At 38.0% G+C, this 20,554-nt stretch overlaps 1 protein-coding gene and 1 long non-coding RNA gene across 3 annotated transcripts in view; one reads left to right on the top strand and one right to left on the bottom strand.

Annotated features, from left to right (window-relative positions):
* The window catches only part of LOC110947979 (synapsin-3-like), a 154,613-nt gene extending 138,626 nt beyond the window's left edge, over positions 1 to 15,987 (top strand). The window contains exons 11-14 of one of the 2 annotated variants that reach the window (XM_051957584.1): positions 2,877 to 3,008; positions 6,429 to 6,447; positions 6,548 to 6,704; positions 7,437 to 15,987. In XM_051957584.1, the coding sequence (XP_051813544.1) occupies positions 2,877 to 3,008; positions 6,429 to 6,447; positions 6,548 to 6,704; positions 7,437 to 7,560 (432 nt within the window). In that variant the 3' untranslated portion in view covers positions 7,561 to 15,987. The remainder of the gene's footprint in view (positions 1 to 2,876; positions 3,009 to 6,428; positions 6,448 to 6,547; positions 6,705 to 7,436) is intronic. The other variant, XM_051957653.1, reaches the window with a different exon arrangement.
* The window catches only part of LOC127536682 (uncharacterized), a 28,277-nt gene that overhangs the window by 6,183 nt on the left and 1,540 nt on the right, over positions 1 to 20,554 (bottom strand). The window lies entirely within an intron of this gene.

Here is a 20,554-nt window from a genome sequence, read left to right as displayed (position 1 = left end):
CTTCTACCACTATTACACCTACTACTACTTACGACTACTCTACGAATACTGACACTTCTATTACACCTACCACTACTACTACTACTACTAATACTACTACTACTCCTATACCTCCTCCTACTACAACTCATACTACTACTACTACACTTCCTCCTGTTACTAAGACTACTTCTCCTACTATTCCTACTCTATGCTCTATGCTTGCACTAGGAATTTGAAATGAAGAGCCACTGTGGCTCACTCATAAGAATAACAATGAGCCGCAAAAAGCCACAAATTTCTGTGTCAGTGATAGCGGAAAAAATGGAGTCATTTTCCTGCATTCTGGTCCATTTTGAGGTAAAAAATGCTCAATTAAACAGTTCTATCTATTTTAACTATTTTATTTCTACTTATATGTATGTATGTTGTTATTTTCATCGTTAGGGTTAGGGTAAGCTTTCAGATCCAAATTTAATGTTCTTTTCATAAAAACAGGCAGTCAGGGGTGAAGACACATCCCCATGTGTATATGCATTTGGCCATTTAAAAACCTGCCCCTGAAACATGGTCATGATCAAAACTTTTTGACCCATAAAATTATTAATTTCATGTCCAGTTTACCTTCTTTTCCTCCTATGTCCAATTCTTCAACCCTCACTATGTGCCATATCTCACAACTGTAGCATAAACTCAACAAAAACCTCCTCTTTCTCGCTTTTCCTGATTGCAAATGACTCGTCTTGTGGCACACCATTCAGAGATTTCACACAGTAAAAATAGCATGCTTTTCTGTGATTGGCCGAGAGCGGGTCATGACCCGGGCGCGTGATCAAGATTCGGGTGGCTCCAACCATTTCAGACGCCTGCCAAGAGAAAAAGTTTGTTTTTCTTATATTATTGCTTGGACGTTTCGAAGAAAAAGTAAGTTGAACCCTTTTTTGTTGCTTTTTACAAGAAAAATAGAGCGCCATTGTGGCTCACACGGTTCAGAATGACTGCGCCATCCAGCAAAACGATGTGCCAATGGCGCTGTGGCCATCGGTTAGTGCAAGCCTAGTGTACTACTACACCTACTCCTACTACTCCTACTATTCCTAGTCCTACTCCTTCTAGTAGTACTATTACTCTTACGAGTCCTACTTCTACTTCCACCACTACTACTACTACTCCTTGTAGTATTACCACACTTTACTATACTAATAGTACTACTATTTCTATTACTATTACTCCTATACTACTACTATTATTCCTGCTTCCCTGCTATTACAAGTCCTCCTACACTTCCTCCTCTTACTACTTATACTACTACTATTCTTACACTTCCTCCTATTACTATGACTACTTCTCCTACTTAGCTTGGAAAATCCAAACTGAATCTCCATGTAATCTCCTATCTCCATGTTAGGAGATACAGGAGAGTCAGTTTGGCATTGGGCAAATTGAATCGCGTTTCCCTCCTGGGAAAGTTTGGTACGACCAATCATAGCACGGGAGGCGGGAGTTAATGCTGCGCCATCTTCAGCGCCTGGATTACCCATAAAACACATGCGCACCTCCCGTAACCAAACACAAACATTAACAAAGTTATTCCTAACACCGCTAATCGTTCAGAAGGAGTCTTTTGTTGCGTAGCCTTTTCAAAAATAAGTGTTGTACTTGAGAATACCCCATGTATTCGCAGATTTTTGTGACAAAAACAGCAGTAATCATTCACCGCGACGCTTTCTCGGCTGCATGCCATTGTTGTTTGGACTACATGGACTACAAGGTCGATTTGTTTGTGCGTCACAGCCGTGTTACGCTGATTGGTTCTTTCTCGTTCAAGCTGCATTCGTTAGCCCCTCCTTTTTGAAATCGTCTCCTATCATCGGAATGCCAGACTGCCTTTATTTGTATTTATATTAATACATAAATAAAGTCAGTCTGGATTTTCCAGGCAATCTCTTACTATTCTACACTTACTGCTTCTGTTAATCCTCCTATTACTACTACACCTATTATCAATCCTACTAGTTACTACTACTATTACTACTTCCACTACTCCTACTACTCCCCTCCACCTTCTCGTAAACCTTCTACTCTTATCTACTACTACAACTCCTCCTACTACTAATCTTACTACTACTCCTACTGCTCCCCCTCCACCTTCTCATACTGCTTCTACTCCTCCACCTCATGCCTACACCTACTACTACTACTACTACTACTACAACTTCTAATCCTACTACTACTACTACCTTAGACAGACAGGTGAAGTCAACAGTGTATTTATTATTTTCTGTACTCTTCGATAAACCAGAGAAAACTTTCTCACTTCCAGTTCCTGCCTCAGCAGCATAATATTTACAGATGGAGCCACATTTTATCTGCTGCTTTCTGGAACTTCTAACTTTGGTTCTTTTTGTGCTTCTGAGGGCGGCACACAGAAACCGAGGTTGGAAAGATTAGACGAGCATCTTCAAATAGACCTGTTGAGTTTTTCCAAAGCTTAAACGGAGGTCAGAAAGTGTCGACGTTTTTGTCTCGTGAATGTTGGGAATGAAACTATAGCACAAGTTTGTCTCTTCACTTCAACTGGTGTGGTTCAAATCATGAAAGATGGTGGGACGGGTGCAGGGTGAGGGGTTTTCTGATGGGAACAGTGGGTGTCATGCTCAGTGCATCCGGCCTTTAACTGGATTTAAGGGTTGCAGAGCTTCTACCCTCTGACCTCCACAGATCTGCACTAAATGACTCATCATTTCTGGCCTCTCACCAAGGAGTCCATTCTCAGCGGCTTCATGTGGGCTCTGAGTGGCTGTACATGACAGGAGGTGCAGCGCTGCCATCTAGTGTTGGACTTGTGTAGGTTCAGTTGATTTGTGGAGGCTGATTGGATGCTCTGGTCTGTGCAGGTCATGGACAGCTCCATGCCTCTGATTGGAGAACACGTGGAGGAGGACAAACAGCTGATCACGGAGCTGGTTATCAACAAGATGGCCCAAGTGCTGCTGGGAGTTTCCACACCTCAGCCTTCCTCTGTCAAGGTGCAGCTCCATGAGAGGAATCACACACAGTAAAAATCACCAGAAAATAGATTTAAAAACTGTAAATAAAGGTTAAATTAGCACCATGCATCTATAAAATGATATTTTTAACACTTGAATGCCATGAAGCAGTGTAATTTTATTGTTGTGCAATCTAAAAATAATTGCTACAAAATACAGGTTTTTGTTGCTGTCAGCATAAAAAATCAAAACTTTTTTTCCTCTGCAATCTGTAATTTAGAAACAGACAGGAAAGTATGTAAGAAGATAATATTTTAACTGATTTAAATCCATAAAAATTATGTAGTAATAACAATAATAGTAATAATATTGTGTTTATATAGTTATTGTTAAAATATTATTGTTGTATTCATATTATATAAAAACATAATATTCTAATAATAATAATTATAATATTGTGGCAACAACAGTAATCATGTCATGTAAATAATAATAATATTAATAATAAATGGTCACACACTTCTAGAAACACATATTTTAAAAGTGGGTGTTATTTTCAGTTTTGACTTTCTTCTATTTCACAGTCAGCAAATATATATATATATATATATATATATATATATATTAACATTGTCTTCTGTGATTTTAATAAATGTAATCTTTAATTTTTTAACAAATAAAAGGAAAATTTGCAAAATAAATACCACTTTCAATTCTTAATTCCCATACACTTTCAACTGAACTGCAAATATCTGATATTTTTATGGTTTAAATACAGTAAACAAAAAAGAGTTTAATTTTAGTCACACATTGTAAAAGAAAAAAAAATTTCTAAGAAAACCCCAAATGATCTGAGGTGGACATTATTTACAGTTTATTTTTGTTTGTTTGTTTTTTCACAATCAACGTATAAATCAATGCCATTTTTTTCTGTGATTTTACTGGATGTTGTCTGTTACAAATTGGAAAATCTGTGAAATAATAATATTTTAAATTATTTAAATCTATATAAAAACAATGTAATATTATGGTCACACATTTCAACAAACATATTTTGAAGGTGGATGTAATTTTTTCTAGTTTTCACCATTTTTTATGGGGGGTTACTAGATATTATCTGTAATTTAACAAAAAACAAAAAGAGAAACATTTGTAAAATAACTGTAAATTACACACGTGGACAAAATTGTTGGTACCCCTCAGTTAAAGAAGGAAAAACCCACAATTCTTACTGAAATCACTTGAAACTCACAAAAGTAACAATAAATAGAAATTTATTGAAAATTAAATAATCAAAAACAGCCATTACTTTTGAATTGTTGATTAACATAATTATTTAAAAAAACAAACTAATGAAACAGGCCTGGACAAAAATGATGGTACCTCTATAAAAGATTGAAAACTATTTGACCAGAGTGACATGATTAACTCAGGTGTGTCATTTAATTGACATCACAGGTGTTTCCAAACTCATAATCAATCAGTCTGCCTATTTAAAGGGAGACAAGTAGTCACCCTGCTGTTTGGTGAAAAGGTGTGTACCACACTGAACATGGACAACAGAAAGCGAAGGAGAGAATTGTCCCAGGACATCCGAAAAAAAATTATAGACAAACATCTTAAAGGTAAAGGCTATAAGACCATCTCTAAACAGCTTGAAGTTCCTGTGACAACAGTGGCTCATATTATTCAGAAGTTCAAGACCCACGGGACAGTAGCCAACCTCCCTGGACGTGGCCGCAAGAGGAAAATTGATGACAAATTGAAGAGACGGATCGTTGGAATTGTATCCAAAGAGCCCAGAGCAACCTCCAAAGAAATTAAAGGTGAACTCCAAGGCCAAGGTACATCAGTGTCAGATCGCACCATTCGTCGTTGTTTGAGCCAAAGTGGACTTCATGGGAGACGACCAAGGAGGACACCACTGCTGAAAAAAACTCATAAAAAAGCGAGACTGGAATTTGCAAAAATGCATGTTGACAAGCCACAAAGCTTCTGGGAGAATGTCCTTTGGACAGATGAGACCAAACTGGAGCTTTTTGGTAAGGCACATCAACTCTATGTTCATAGACTCAAAAACCAAGCATACGAAGAAAAGAACACTGTCCCTACGGTGAAACATGGAGGAGGCTCAGTAATGTTTTGGGGCTGCTTTGCTGCATCTGGCACAGGGTGTCTTGAAAGTGTGCAAGGTACGATGAAATCTGAAGACTATCAAGGCATTCTGGAGAGAAATGTGCTGCCTAGTGTCAGAAAGCTTGGTCTCAGTTGCAGGTCATGGGTCTTCCAACAGGACAACGATCCAAAACACACAGCCAAAAACACCCAAGAATGGCTGAGAGAAAAGCGTTGGACTATTCTAAAGTGGCCTTCTATGAGCCCAGATCTGAATCCCATTGAACATATGTGGAAGGAGCTGAAACATGCCATTTGGAGAAGACACCCATCAAACCTGAGACAACTGGAGCTGTTTGCTCATGAGGAGTGGGCCAAAATACCTGTTGACAGCTGCAGAACGCTCATTGACAAATACAGAAATCGTTTAATTGCAGTGATTGCCTCAAAAGGTTGTGCAACAAAATATTAAGTTATGGGTACCATCATTTTTGTCCAGCCCTATTTCATTAGTTTGTTTTTTTAAATAATTATGTTAATCAACAATTCAAAAGTGATGGCTGATTTTGATTATTTAATTTTCAATAAATTTTTATTTATTGTTACTTTTGTGAGTTTCAAGTGATTTCAGTGAGAATTGTGGGTTTTTCCTTCTTTAACTGAGGGGTACCAACAATTTTGTCCACGTGTGTATGTCACATTTACAGCCCCTAATATACATACACTTTAAAACAAACTATATTTTTTATTGATTTAAATACAGCAAAAGTAAATAGTGCAATTTTAGTCACACACTGTAAAAGGACATATTAGTATGTCTAAATACAAGAAATATTGCTCCCGACAATATAGCTTCTGTAAAGTTTTGGCCTGTATTTTAAGTCAATATATTCTTTTATCTTTTTTATTTTATTTTACTTGATATTATCTGTGAATAACCACAAAAGAACAACTGCAAACAAACAGTAAAGTGCCATTTCAATTCCTAATATACATATATTTTCTTTCAAATAAACAGTAAGTATCTGTAAAAAAAAAAAACTAAAAATGAAAATTAGCATTAACTTCAGTACAGTGAGAAATAATGTCATTTTATCATTCACATAATGTAAATTACAATTAAAGCAGTTTGCATTGATTTTGCTACATATTATCTGCAATTCAACAAAACTGAGGAATTTGCAAAATGTTACTTAACAATAAATCAAATGGATCTGTTATGGACACTTTGTGTTGGTGGAGGATGTGTTGTACTTTTGCTTGTAGAATGCAAGAAGTTGTTTTTCAGTCAACAATACTCTGTCTGTATTTGTCATGTGTTTTTCTGTGTCTGTCCATATGCAGACCACACAGCCCAGACGAGGTAAGAAAACTGTTCATTACTCCAGCTGTTTGACCCTCTGCAGTAATAAACAGGGAAATCATTAACGTTCATACATGTTGTTTATGTATTCGTCCTGCAGGGGGACACCGCTCTGCTTCCGCTTCTCCATCCCAGTCGGCCCAGGGCTCTCCTCAGAGAGCCCGATCAGCCACCACCTCTCCCAGCCAGGCCTTCCAGCCGGGTCCCATCCCAGCCTCCTCTGGGCCTGGAGCTCAGAAACAGTCACCACAGCTGAAGTAGGTCCTCACTGGAATTACTATCAGTACTGTGTTCTTTGCTCCTGTCACGTTTTTACTCACTGAGGGCTCATTTTTCAGTGCAATATAAAATCCTGTACCTCTATGGAAACAGAACAACCATGACTGGAAGCACAAAATACTGAAGCATATCTTTTATGCATTGTTTATAAGTTATATATCCATCAATCCTAAAAAAAAAAAGAAAGTTGAGTTGTGTTGATTATTTATTTTTACAAAAATGGAAATAAAGCTGGAATCAACATGTACAACATTTTTCTAAGTCACAGAAGTTTTGTCATATGAGACTCGGTTGCACCTGATTCAATTAAAGTTTTACGATTGTGCAGAGGTGTGAAGATTTTTTATTTTTTATGGAGTCTGGTTAATGCAAATTGTTTATTTTTGGTCCATTTTTAAATAAGACATGTAAGATAAAGTGATTTTGATGAAATATTGTGGTTTTAGGCTTTGATTTGTTTAATTTTACCAAAGAAATCTCATGTCAGAAAGTTGAAAATCCAACAATTATTTCAGTTTTTGCAATTTTTGGCTGTGGTAAATGATGTAATTTTCGTGATTTTTTTCAAAAATAATTAACTTCTCAAGCCTGCTTTTAGGTTTTGGGGTCCATTTTGGTTTAAGCAGACATCAGAGGAGTGACGCTGACATTCAGAAGTTTTTTTGCATTTCATGTTTAGTAGCTAAACTGTTGTTCTATTAATTCCACAGCAAATCCCAGTCGCTGACCAACACCTTCACAGAGACGTTACGAGGAAGCCTGACTGACGACGAGGCCAAAGCTGAGACCATCCGCAGCCTCCGGCAATCCTTCGCCAGCCTCTTCTCCGACTAGAAGCTTCCTCATCCTGTTGGTCGTCAGGTTTAAAGAAAAAACAAACAAAAAAAACCAGAAGAAACCCAACTACTTAATCTGTTACGGAGTCGCCTCTGTTCTCCAAACCTCAACTCCTTTGGTCCTCCATGTTTGTGAAGTTTAACACCCGATGCAACCCGCTGTCCTCAGACCAATGACGCATTTAACACTAGAAAGGTCAATACGATGGGAACTTTGAAGGCAGTTTTGAGATGTCATCAAGTGTAGGTGCAGAAACAAACCAAACTCCATCCATTTTCCCACAACTTTTACTGGTTTCTGTTACTTCTTTGCCATTTATGCCGCTTAGAAAACCAATATAAATCAGTTTCTACTATTATTTTGTCAGTCTTTATCTACATTTTCCTCCTTAAACCCATTATGTTTTGTGTTTTTATGAAGCGTGTTAGAGAACTGATACATTTTGGTGCTGTTAAACCTGAAAAACATCCATTGAAAGTTCAGATTGGCCTTTCTAGTGATAAATTCTATCCGTAAATACTCATATTCTAGCTCGTACTGCTTGGTATTTAATGGTTATTCTGCATCGTCTTCGTCCAACCGGTGAAACTGTTTCTGTGTTCACACTTCTGCACTTGTTTGCGTCTACCGTCATTCTTTTAATTGACACGCAGCTTCCGAAATTGAGATATATACGGCAATATCCGCCAAACTAATGAAGAAAAACACAAATCCTCACGGTTCACCAGCGATCTTCTCGAAGCATCTCAGCCAGCAGACGCATTTCTCAGACATCCTTGTGCTGTAGACGCATATTGGCTCCTCTACCTTGGCCTAACATTTACCAAAGTGCTTTTTAATAAAACATAGAAAAAAAATACCCCCACCCCCGTCCCTTTCCACCTCCTGCACTGGGTCAAGAAAACAGCTGAACCTTTGTGATTTTTACGAGGTGCAAACGCTGTACTGGTTTACAGCCGTCGTCTTCCATCCCAGCTCAGATCTTCCCCTGCAGCCGTTCTTTTTCGTAACGTTCTGTGCTTTGTGAATAGCACTAAGAAGTATTTGTCGTGGGGGGGATTTGTACCATAACTTCTACCGCTGGGTCTCTGAAGGCGAACAGTGAGGATGTAATATTTTGAGACTTAAATTTTCCACTGAGACAGAAAATGCTTTTGCTTGTTTAACATCTTCTTGCAATTTCAGCTATGATTGCAGGTAATTCATCATTTTATTGTTTTTTGGTCTGCAGCAGCTGGAACATACACACATGTATGCTGTAGCTGCAGTGGGAGCAGATTTCTGCATGTAAGTGGATGTTGTATGTAGAGTTGAACTGTTTGTTTTTTTTATGGAGAATCAACAGAAGCTCATGATTTCAATTCGTTACCATGATAGAATAGTTATTCTATGGGAACGCTCTCATTTACAACTTCTTAGGACGTTCCCTGGAAAGAAAAATGATTGTTTTTTTGTTCAGATTATAGTGAAATTACATTATAGAGAAAGTACTTTGAGCCTGTTCTAGATGGATTTTCAGATGCAAAGATGGAATGTGAAAACACAACAGAGCCTTGAAAGAAAAATTCAGATTTAATGGATGGAAAACACAGACAAAGATCCCTTTTGTTTTGAGAGTTTTATTTAAAATGTGCCATATGCTACAACATTTTCTTCTTTTACCGACTGTCTTAATTTTCCTTATATTAAATACCAAAATATATCTATTTTTAAGCAATTAGGAAACTAATCAAAAGCTAAAGCAAATTGCTAGCAAGCATTTCTTGCCCAAAATAGTCCCTCGGTGCAAATGTTGTCGCATCCAGCTCACAGAAGCAGACAAACTGCATATTTGGCTTTCAACGCAGAGCACAATCAGAATCTGATGATCTATAAATTGATCCTTTTGCAGGAAATTAGCAAGATGCCTGGTAGTTAGCTCCATAATTATATTTCCCTCCCTGTCTATTTAATTAAAGATCTGTACAAAAACAAATGTAATTACAGACTGCAGAGCGTAGAAATAGGATCTTAGAATGTCTGTGAGCAGTATTAAAAGGACCTGTTGAGATCAATAATAAGAATAATATTAAGAATAAGAATGGCCCCTGTTTTATGGTAAAATTAATTCAAATGCATAAAGGTGTATATAGTTTTGTAGTGGTGTGTATGAGAGTGTATGTGAGCCTAAAGTTGTAAATTTGCTATTATTATTATTATTATGATAGTACCACAAAAAATTTCCTTTGCAATAATTGTATTAATAAGAAGTCTGACGCCATTTTCATTTTAACTATGAAACTTGACACTTTAAGAGAAGCTTTTATTTTTTACCAAGTATTTATTTGGGACTTTGCCTTCTTGTTAGCCTAGCCGCGCTAGACAACCCACGGCAATGAATTTAATTCTCTGCCAGGGTCGGTCTAGTTACCCTCGGTAAGCCTCGAGGTTGGATGCTCCAAAAACTGGCCGACAAATCACCATGAAGTGTAGAGTCAGAAGGCGGGCGTAACTAAGTGACGACAGAGGCGCGACGATTCTGACAGAAACAACCGGAAACAACTAGCCTAGCCGTACTAGACAACCCACGGCAACAAATTTAATTCTCTGCCAGGGTCGACAACAAAAACGACAACAGTCGTTGAGCTCCATTAGCACCGACTCTGAATAATCTTTCTGTTAACATGTCTGTAATATACTTGAGCTTCACCCATTGACTGTCTAAATAAGGCTTCACCAAACTCCCGCATCCTCTGATACCTACCCAATTGCTGCAGAGTGATTTGAAAGACAACCTTTTAGCCCGCCTCCCTCCCTGTCCAGAGTTCCAAGACCCTTGTGTCTTCAGACCCTGGGTCTAGCGTGGCTAGGCTACCTTCTTGTCTCAGTGGTGGTAACTTTTTTTAAATAGAAAAAAAACTGTTTTACTTTTACAAACAGTTTCGCTGAAGGCAGAAATGATCAGATTGGCTGCATAAATCAGCAGTGGGTGAGTCTACAGAATCCCAGGTGTTAGTTTAATTGCTCTTGCTCAAGGTTTCTGGTCTTATAAGGTAATTATTCAGTTTATACGCCAAACGGTGGCAGATTATTAGTGAAATAGCAGGTCCTTGATTAGTTAGCTTTATGATTATCAGCTAGCATGACAACAGTTGCTAACTGGCTAGCTAATTATGCCAACATCAGTTCTATAGCCTGATTTGACTTCATGTTTCCAGTTCAGTTAGTAAAAAATGGCTATTAAATACATGATCTTATGCTAAAAGACTGAGGCTAAACCCCATCAGATGTCAGAATACAAATAACGACAGGATTGTTCCTGTGTCATAGTGCTATTTATTGTAAATTAACTGTACACTGTTATATTAGTTTGGCTAAACACTGTTTATCTACTTAGCCAGCAAACTTTCAGAAAATGCGCTTTACCGTTTGTATATTCAGACAATGTTCCAATTTAGTCCTTTGAAATGAAAGCAAAGCAATATTTTTCCCAAATGCAATGTTTTTCAGGGTTTCTTAACTTTTGAATTCCCCAAATCTGATAAAGAGTTTGACAAATAGGTTTACTGTCAACCAGATAGCTGTTGTTATGCAATGTCATTAAACCCTGAAAATAGAAGACTGACGCAGGTTTTCCACTGTAGGCAGTGAGCCATTTCCTTTTTCATGCTAAGATTAGCTGTTAATCGCTGTTAGTCAATTTAAATTATATGAACTGATGAGGAAGAAGATGAAGATGTGAAGTTTAAGTGTCAGAAAATGTTGCAGTTTTGCAGTAGTAACTGGTTGCACCACCAAATGCAGCCTCTGACTGTTAAATGAGATGGAGTTACAGTTATGTTTGCTGACCGCCTGTAATGTTTACATAAAGCAAACATGCTTCCTTGCTGTCTAACTGACAGTTATGTTGATGAACTCTGTAGCATAAAGTTATAAAAATGCATCTGGCAGCTCTCCAGTTTAGGTAGCTACCTGAAACTTAAGCTAATGCTAAGCTAGGATATTAAAATGCTAACACAGGCTGGGAGCTGAGTGTCTGTCAGCAGAGATCAGCAGCTTCAACCAACATTTGGACCTAATGATGATATCAGTGATATCTCTGAGTATAGATAACTCTTAGAGGAAGTAAATACTGACAGATTTTTTGGACTGATAAAGTTTCTGCAACAATGTTTGTGCACATCTGTTCCAGTTGAGCAGCTCCAGTAAACAAGTCAGTCCATCACGTAGATCAGCAAAGAGGATTATGTTGATATCAGACTACTGTGAAGACAAGTATCAGTGGTAAATACGGTTATATGGAGCAACATTCACTGTATTTCATTCATTTTAACAATAAAATGATTATTGATTGTTGATATAGCCATCTATCGGTTAAGGAAATGGTTTAAAATTGGCATCCTGAAGACCCATTTAAAATCACTCCACTCTCTTTGAATTTAGAGTATTGCTTTTACAGTCAAACACAGAAATCTTCAGCACATATATCCAAAATTTGCTGTTCAGATTGGGTAACTGAAGCAGCCTTTTACAGCAATTTATAACTGTGGTTCTTTAGCTTCCTGCAGTCATCGATTGTAGTTATTCTGCCTTTGAGGGTTGTTTGTAAAAGTAAAAGTTCAGTTCTGCAATCGGCTTTGTCTCTGAGTCAATGCAACCTTTTGTCATTGAGCACTTTTGCAAGCATTTCATAACCTTTGGCACTGTGTCAAAAAGGACCAAATTAGCATCTCATTGTGAGACCCCTTGATGGTTTAAATCATAACGTTGTGTCTTTATTGTAGAGAATATTACCACTTAGTGTGTAATACTGCAGTGCGATAAGCCATAACCAAACCATGAGGATTTACTGTCCCTTATGTGCCACGCAATAATGGCTGTGACATCACTGATAAACTGACATATTGATCACTGTGTCCGTGGCCTGTCCTGACCTGCAGAGACACACAGCACTTACTGTTTTTGATTTTGAGTTCAAAATCGAGATACCACAGAGTTTAATTACTTGCTACTAATCCTTCTGCTGAGATGAAAGACAAACCTTGATGTCACTTTTCTCTGTTTTACCTTTGGGTTTAAAATGCAGTTTAGGATCTTGCTAATGCCATACGTGTGCTGATCTGTTTGGTCAGGCTGTAATCGATGACCAGACGTCAGCGTAGATTTGCTTGTTTAACTCACTTGGCTGCTTTAGCTTCACACACCGAATTAATTTATTTATTTGTTTTTGACTCAATTGGAAATGAGCTGCAAAGTTTACTAGTAACTACCTCAAGTTCAGCAGTGCTCTGCGAAAAATTGACTACAGAGTGGTAGTACTGGACAAGGTTTTGTGAAATGAGCACAGTTCCCTTCACCAAAAAGCAAAAATATAGTGTCTGAGATTTCAAACCGAGGGTGATCAGCTTCTAGATTTCATGCAACATCCAAGTGTCCAGGTGTGCTGCATGTAATAAGTACGACTACTCAGTCACTCAACAAACACCCTCTTCTTTAAGTCTTAATGTTCCCTTAATGGAAATACGCTTAGTTTCATAGTTCTGTGTGCAACATTGAGGAACACTGGATATCACTAAAGCGCCATCATTTCAGGGAAAACAAGCGTGCACATCGGCCACACTTCCCCATCCCTTCGCATTTCATTGCCAACAAGAAAGGTTGTGTACACGAGAACCAACAAAAAATAACTCAACTACACAACCACTACTATTTTCCCACACAGGTGGGCAAAGAAAATATTGTCAGCTCATCTTATCCGCTCTGTTTATATCTGTTTTCACATATAGTTAGACCAAATGAAACAGACCTGGTCTATCCACCAGTATGTAGAAACAAACACACAAAGAACATGAGAAAACCAGAGGTCGAGCCATCAATCCTGGAATCAGCAGGCTAAGACAGACATCCCTCTCCCCAGCAATGTTTTCCAGTTCCTCCTGCTGGAAGCCAAAGTGTTCCTAGGCCAAATGAGATATGCAATACTTCCAATAAGTTCTGGGTCTACCCCTGGGTCTCGTCCCAGTTGAATAACTCAGAAAACCAAAGAATGTTGCCCAGGAAGTATCCAAATCAGATGCCCAAACCACATTAGCTGGCCAATGTAAACTCCCTCCAGATGTCCAAACTCCTCACCCTATCTTTAAGACTGAGCCCAGGCAGTCTGTGGAAGAAACTCATTTGGGCAGCTTGTATCCCATTGTTGCATTCACTACCCAGAGCTCACGACTGTTGGGGAAAGGTTTGAATGTTGACTGAAAGCTTTGACTTCCAGCTCAGCTAGATAGTGATCTTGTCTATGACCTGCATTCCTGCTGATGCTACACTAATCCATCCATCCCATTCACACTCCATTTTACCATCACTCTTGAACAAAATCTCAAAATCTTTTACTTGGGTCAGCAACTCAACCCCAGTTTAGACTGCACTGTCCCTTTTACATTGAGTCATGGGAGAACACCGCTAGTCTGTTTATAAATGTACACTGACAGTCAATAGAAACTTTGAGACCATATTTTTCAACATAATTTTTATTTTGAAGCCCGAAACTGGATTTTCTTCATATGAATCATTTGTTTAGCATATTGGCATACAGAAACAAAAATCTAAAGTTTCAAGAATGATTTCAAAATAAAGAATTTCACAAAAGAAAACGGCACCTGCCAAACACAAAGTCACAACAGTCAATACCGAGTATGGCCTCCATTTGCTTCGGTGCAGGCAGCAATCCGTCGGCACATGCTTTGGACCAGGCTTCTGATTGTGGGTTGGAAACAGCCCATACGCCTGGCTACATCACTGTAGCTCAAACCGGCCTCCACCATACCCAGTGCCCGGAGACGATGTTCATGTGATAGACGCGGCATGATGCTGTTCACTGGACTAACAATGGTGGCCTTTTTTGGGCCTTTACGCCTTCAAAACCCATTCTCAAATTGTGCAGATACTCACTGAGTATTGCTTGGTGTGTATTTGGTTCACTTTTGCAAAGTGACCAACCCATGTGCAATGAATCATGACAAAATGACAACTCATCATTATCTCAACTACCAGGGCACTAGATCATCAGTAAATCCACAATGAATAATTACAACCCCCCTACAAGTAGAATTCTGCGTACATTTCTACATCAAAGTTTCTATTGACTGTCAGTATACTAAGGGCCAACAGTTTCAAGGGGAGGGACCTACATGCACACATGGCCATACCTGCTACCAAAACAGAGAACAGAGAAGCTTAAAAATAACCGTGTGAGTGTGACTTCATTGTCTGCTAAAGACACCTTTACTCCACTACATCTTTGCATGGCATATCGTTGTTTGCTGCCTTATTAATGCTACAGTTACTTACCAAAACTGGATTTCACCATTAAATACATGTATCAAGTACCTTTTTAAAAAAAAATGGACTCGATATGATTTAAAAACTTTCTCCATTCGTAGTATGTCAGTTAACAAATGCCATTTTTTAAAATATGTGTCACTGAAGCACAGTAGAAACTGAAATGATGCAAACATAAAGGTGGCATGTTCCTTTTTAGCTAATTTTGGTCCTTTCTTGTAAGACTTCTGTATCCATATCAAGTTTAAATGCTGTATCTTCATCATTTCAGTTGCTATTGTGCTTATTACACATGCTACATATTGATGTCAGTTATTTTCTTTGGGTTCAGAAATACCACATTACTGTTTATTAATTTAGAGGAACAGTTCAGAGATCATTTCCCACAATAAAAATAATAAGGCTTGAAGAGTGGTGTGTTTTAGATGTTTCGTCCAATCATAGCACCGGTTCCACTCAAAAACTTTCACAGCGTTCTTGGAATTTGTGCTTGTTTCACTAAACATTGTGAGGCAGAGTTGCGTCGCTTTATCCCCGTCACATGGTTTCAGTTGAATATTTCACATTATATGGAGAAAAGGCAATACTCTGCTCCTTTTTTTTGTCTTTTGGGTCTCGACATGGTTGAGCCATCATGATCCACTCTGGGTGTGTTGAAGCGATTAAATATCCGAACACTGAAGTAATATGCAGCCACAGAGACTTGCCATTGAATACAGCTAATACTGCAAGCAAACTCGCGTCCACTTTGAACGTGGCGCATGTACATGAGAGAAATAACGTCATTGCACGGGTTTAGTTGCCGATCTTTCAGTCCACTGTGTCCCTTCCTCTCTGCTGAATGGTGGGTGGTATTGTTTGGTACTTTCAGTGTATTAACGTTCTGTATATTGGTGTAAATGTGGCATGAAAACCAACCCCTCTTGTGTGCCTCAGGTGTGTAAATTTGGTCGTTACGTGATCTCAGTGTCTGGCTGCTTATTTGTGAGAAGTGCGATGCATCTCATGTGTTTCTGTAATTTATTAGTATTAATATTATTTCTGTACTTTTGTTCTTTTGTCTGAAAATCAAGATTTCTGTTATTAAAAGTAACAACTTTTATTATACCCACGGCTTTGCATTCCAGTCTCTATCAGTCATCCATGGGGCTCCACATGAGGAGATTTCAATGTTATTTTCTCCATTTATGGTCACTGCAAGAGAAGTCTTTGCTCTCACTCCACTTTTAAAAAGTCCAGTTTGAAAAACGCAACTTTCAGAATGTGTAGTGATAATCCCCAAATCCCTCCACCATGGCTGAGTAGCGTATTTTATTCGTCTTGGCAAGAAGCTCAGGGTGTTAAAAGCTGACTGGCAACGCAAGGCCACAGAGGGAAACCTGCTGGACTCCGGCATTTCCTTTCATCTGCTGCCCACTTCACGTCAAGATGGGGAATTAATTGCATTAAGCGATGATATGAAACACATTCAGTCGTGGATGCGTCGCTGCACATACACTCGTACACTCATATTATGGCTTTTCAAACAAGGCCATCATCACTCAGATATTTCTGAGACCACTTCATGACTGAATGTGTCCAAAGGATTCAAAATGTTTAGTGTTATTTTTAAGTGAATGCTCAGCTTTAACCCTCTGAACCTCAATAACTGACTGACAGGTTTGAAAGGCACGTTAGATTTTGAAAAATCACCAAAATTATACCATTTGTCAGAGCCAAAAATTGTGAAAACAGAAAGAATAATACGTTTTTTTTACCTTTCCAATGGTCCTTGAACTTAGCATGTGTGAGCTGTGGTTCCTTGAGAAAACGTAACCAAGTCTAAGCCTAAAACTGTGATATTTCATCCAAATTACTTTTACTCTTCGTGACTTATTTAAATTTTTAAAAAATGCAAAAAAAAAAAAAGGCCATCATCACTCAGAGACCACTTCATGTCTGAATGTGTCTGCAGGATTCAAGATGTTAAGTGTTATTTTTAAAGTGCAATCTCATTTTTAACCCTCTGACTGGCAAATTTAAAAGGCAGGCTATGTTTTTAAAGAATCGTCAAACTTACACCATTTATCAGAACTACAATCCATAAAAACAGAAAGAATGCTTGAATCCTCTCCAGTGCCCCTTTAACTAAGCATGGTAGACCTGCCGTTCCTTTAGAAAACCTAACCAGATCTAAGCTTATTTCCTCAAAATGACTTGCTTCTATGTGTCCTTTTTAAAAATAAATAAATAAATAAAGCATTTGCCCTGACTGTGCTCCATGGTGCATCCATGAAGTCGTTGGTGACTCAGCTGCAAACCACCATCATGTGACAAAAATTCAGGGATTTTTCAACAAAACTGGGCTGAACTGCATGCAGTGTTTACACAAAGCAGATACCAAAGTAAGTATAGAAACAAATGTCTATGGTATGTGTAATCACTTTCCTTTTTTAAGTATTAGTATCACCTATGGACACTTAAAGGATTTATGGCATTATAACATTGCCAACTGCAAAAAGAGACACATTTGACTTTGAATTGAAGTGAAAAATGAGCCCATAATGAGTAAAAATGGAGCCAAAAAAAAAAGAAAACACCCACAACCAGCTTGGTATTCAGAGTTAACTTCAAACAAGTCTGCAATTTAAAGTTTCTTCACATTCTCTGCTTTCATTATCTCGCAGTTTGATGTTCTTCCAGATTATCTCTCAGAAGTCTGACTAAGATAATAAAGTGATGACAAGTTAAACTTAAAACACTGTTTTGTTAGAGCTAAAAACACCGCAGACTGCAGACCACCCTGATTATATTCAACAGCAGCCTATTTACCCAGTGATTTAGAGATAAAATGTAGTACTATATGGCAATTTACTACATTATGTGCCTCCTGGAAATGCATTTATCTCCAGCTTACATCACGTAGGTGCAATTTACTGCCATGTTCACTAAGTGTTCACCTCATATGTTGATTTATATCCTCCTATCCGGGACACATCAGTCGACCTCCGGCCCCTACAACCCTGAAACTTCCTCTTAGTTTTGTCTGGCCGTTCAAATTTGTTTCTCGGACCAGAGACACGTGCCGCATACCAGACCACTGGCAGCCTGATGGTAATCTGCTGCCACTGTGATTTCTCGCATTCTTAAGGTGGAATGTCAAATCTTTCATCTGCCACAGGTCCCTGCCTGCCTGGTTCCCTGCAGCCGTCACTACAAACACTGCAACTCAGCGACAGTCCCTGCACGTAACATGTACATGCATGTAAAAATGCTCTAAAAAAGGCAGAATTATAAAACCTATGTTATCTTGCACTCCCATAGTTGATAAAATAAACCAGTAGGGGGCATTGTCCTCCCAATAAACCCCTTCTTCCTTATATCCACTGTTATTCTACCTTCTCATTACAGTATTGGCATTACAATTGTTTTCCATTTTTCATTGCACAATCATGTCAACAGAATCCAGTTTTATCGTACACTTAATATAAAGAGGATTGAAGACAGTTACTTTATGTAACGGATTAGAAAGACATGACACTAAACAAGCAGAAATATTTGAGCTGCGCTAATAATAGCTTTTTGAATGAAAAGATAGAAAAAATGAACTGCGAATGCACGGATTATGTCATCCAGCTCTGCAAATATACAGTGTTTCTCATCTTTTGTCCCTGTTTTTGATAAATCCTCACTGCTGTCTTCAACAGCTCTGATAAACTCTATGTACGCACAACTAAACAAAATTAGTCCGGGGGGAAAAAAAGGCAAACATCCAATGAGGATCTGTATAAAACGAAGTAAACTGCCTCCTCCCTTCACTTCCATTTACAGCCAAAAAGGTTATGTACACAAAGCCAGCAAAAATAATTCAGCTGTAACCTTTTGCCCGCTGTAGCTTTGTAAAACACACTGAACTGCTGTAACAAGCTGTTGTCAGCTTCGGTCTCCCTGATATATCTGCTCTCCTGTGTGGTGTAGAAGAAGAAAGAGAACCATATAACAGCAGTAGAGACTTTTACACTGAGCTGAAATGAAACAAGTGCACATAAAATGTGTAAATAACATAGATGATGCTTTGCTTTGAGTCCCCTCAACCCCAAAGCTTGCTAGTATGTTTGAGAGGCAGATTAGCTTGAAAACCATGCTAAAATACCCCCATTTATTGGAGAGAGAAATTACAAAAATCTAAAAAAAAATGGTTTGATTTTCAGCTTAAAAACTAAATAATAATAATAATAATAATCTGCCAAAAGAAATAAAATGAACAACAAATCCACCACTGTGGACTTAGTGGGACTTCTCTGTCTGAAATCATGCGACTGAACAGCCGAGGTCGAGTGCTGTGCTCTCTGAGTGCTTTTCTTGTTGCTTGTATTTTTTGTTCTTTTGTACTTGTCTCCTATCTGCACTGTATGCACATCCTGCAGTTCAATCAAAAAGTTATGCTGTTGGCACTTTTTTTGTTTTGTAAAGAATCTGCCAGTAAATGGTGTATGTTTGCCTAAATTTGGCAATTTAATGATTTGGATGAAATAGGATTTTTTTTTTTGCTTAGATTTAGTTAATTCATTTTCCTAACTAAACTGCATGTGACAGACAACAGGAAAGTTAAAAATCCAAACTTTTTTTCTGTTTTCACAGTTCCTAGCTCAATTCAATCGTGTAATTTCAGTAATTAAAATAAATTAATTAATACAAGTCACCTACCTTTCAAACCCTCCAATTAGTTTTGGGGTTCAAAAGGTTAATGCTCTATTTATGTTCAAAATCTTGCATAGTACATTTTTAAATACACATATAAAGCAAGGAAGCAACTTTTATTTGTCCACATTTTAACTCAATGTGATTAAATATTGTTCTCCACTGATAGCATGTCAGTAAATAAATGACATTTTTCCAGTGTATGTCATCAGTGCACAGAATAACCTGAAACGAGGGAAATCTACACTACTGTTCAAAAGTTTGGGGTCACCCAGACAATTTCATGTTTTCCATAAAAACTCACACTTTAATTCATGTGCTAACATAATTGCATAAGGGTTTTCTAGTCATCAATGAGCCTTTCAACACCATTAGCTAACACAATGTAGCATTAGAACACAGGAGTGATGGTTGCTGGAAATGTTCCTCTGTACCCCTATGGAGATATTCCATGAAAAATCAGCCGTTTCCAGCTAGAATAGTCATTTACCACATTAACAATGTCTAGACTGGATTTCTGATCCATTTAATGTCATCTGTATTCATCTTTCAAAAATAAGGACATTTCTATGTGACTCCAATCTTCAGAATGGTAGTGTGAATGCGCCGCCTTCAATTTTAGCTAATTTTGGCCCCATCTTATAAGAGTAGTGTGCCCAGATATAGATTTATTCTTGGATCTTTATTATTTGAATTAATATTGAGCTTATTATTGAGCTTATTATTCATGCTACATATTGATATCTTTATTTTCTTTGGACTCAAAGGCTCAAGTTTCCTGATGGGTACTTAAAGGCAGTAGGATGAATACATTCACAGACTGGTTAGCTGGGCCACTGCTCGTATTTTGTCCAAGGCGAACTTGTAGTTTATTATGACCCTGGTCTACTTGCACCGTCTTTATTGCTTTAGAGGAACAGTTCAGAATCATTTTCCATGACAAAATAGTTCAGCTTTTACTCCACTAAATGTTTGCACGGCAGATTGGTTTGCT

The sequence above is a fragment of the Acanthochromis polyacanthus genome, chromosome 1 (assembly GCF_021347895.1).
Source record: "Acanthochromis polyacanthus isolate Apoly-LR-REF ecotype Palm Island chromosome 1, KAUST_Apoly_ChrSc, whole genome shotgun sequence".
NCBI classification, from domain to species: domain Eukaryota; kingdom Metazoa; phylum Chordata; class Actinopteri; family Pomacentridae; genus Acanthochromis; species Acanthochromis polyacanthus.
The sequence above is the reverse complement of the archived record's forward strand: the minus strand, read 5'-3'. Positions and strand labels throughout refer to the sequence as shown.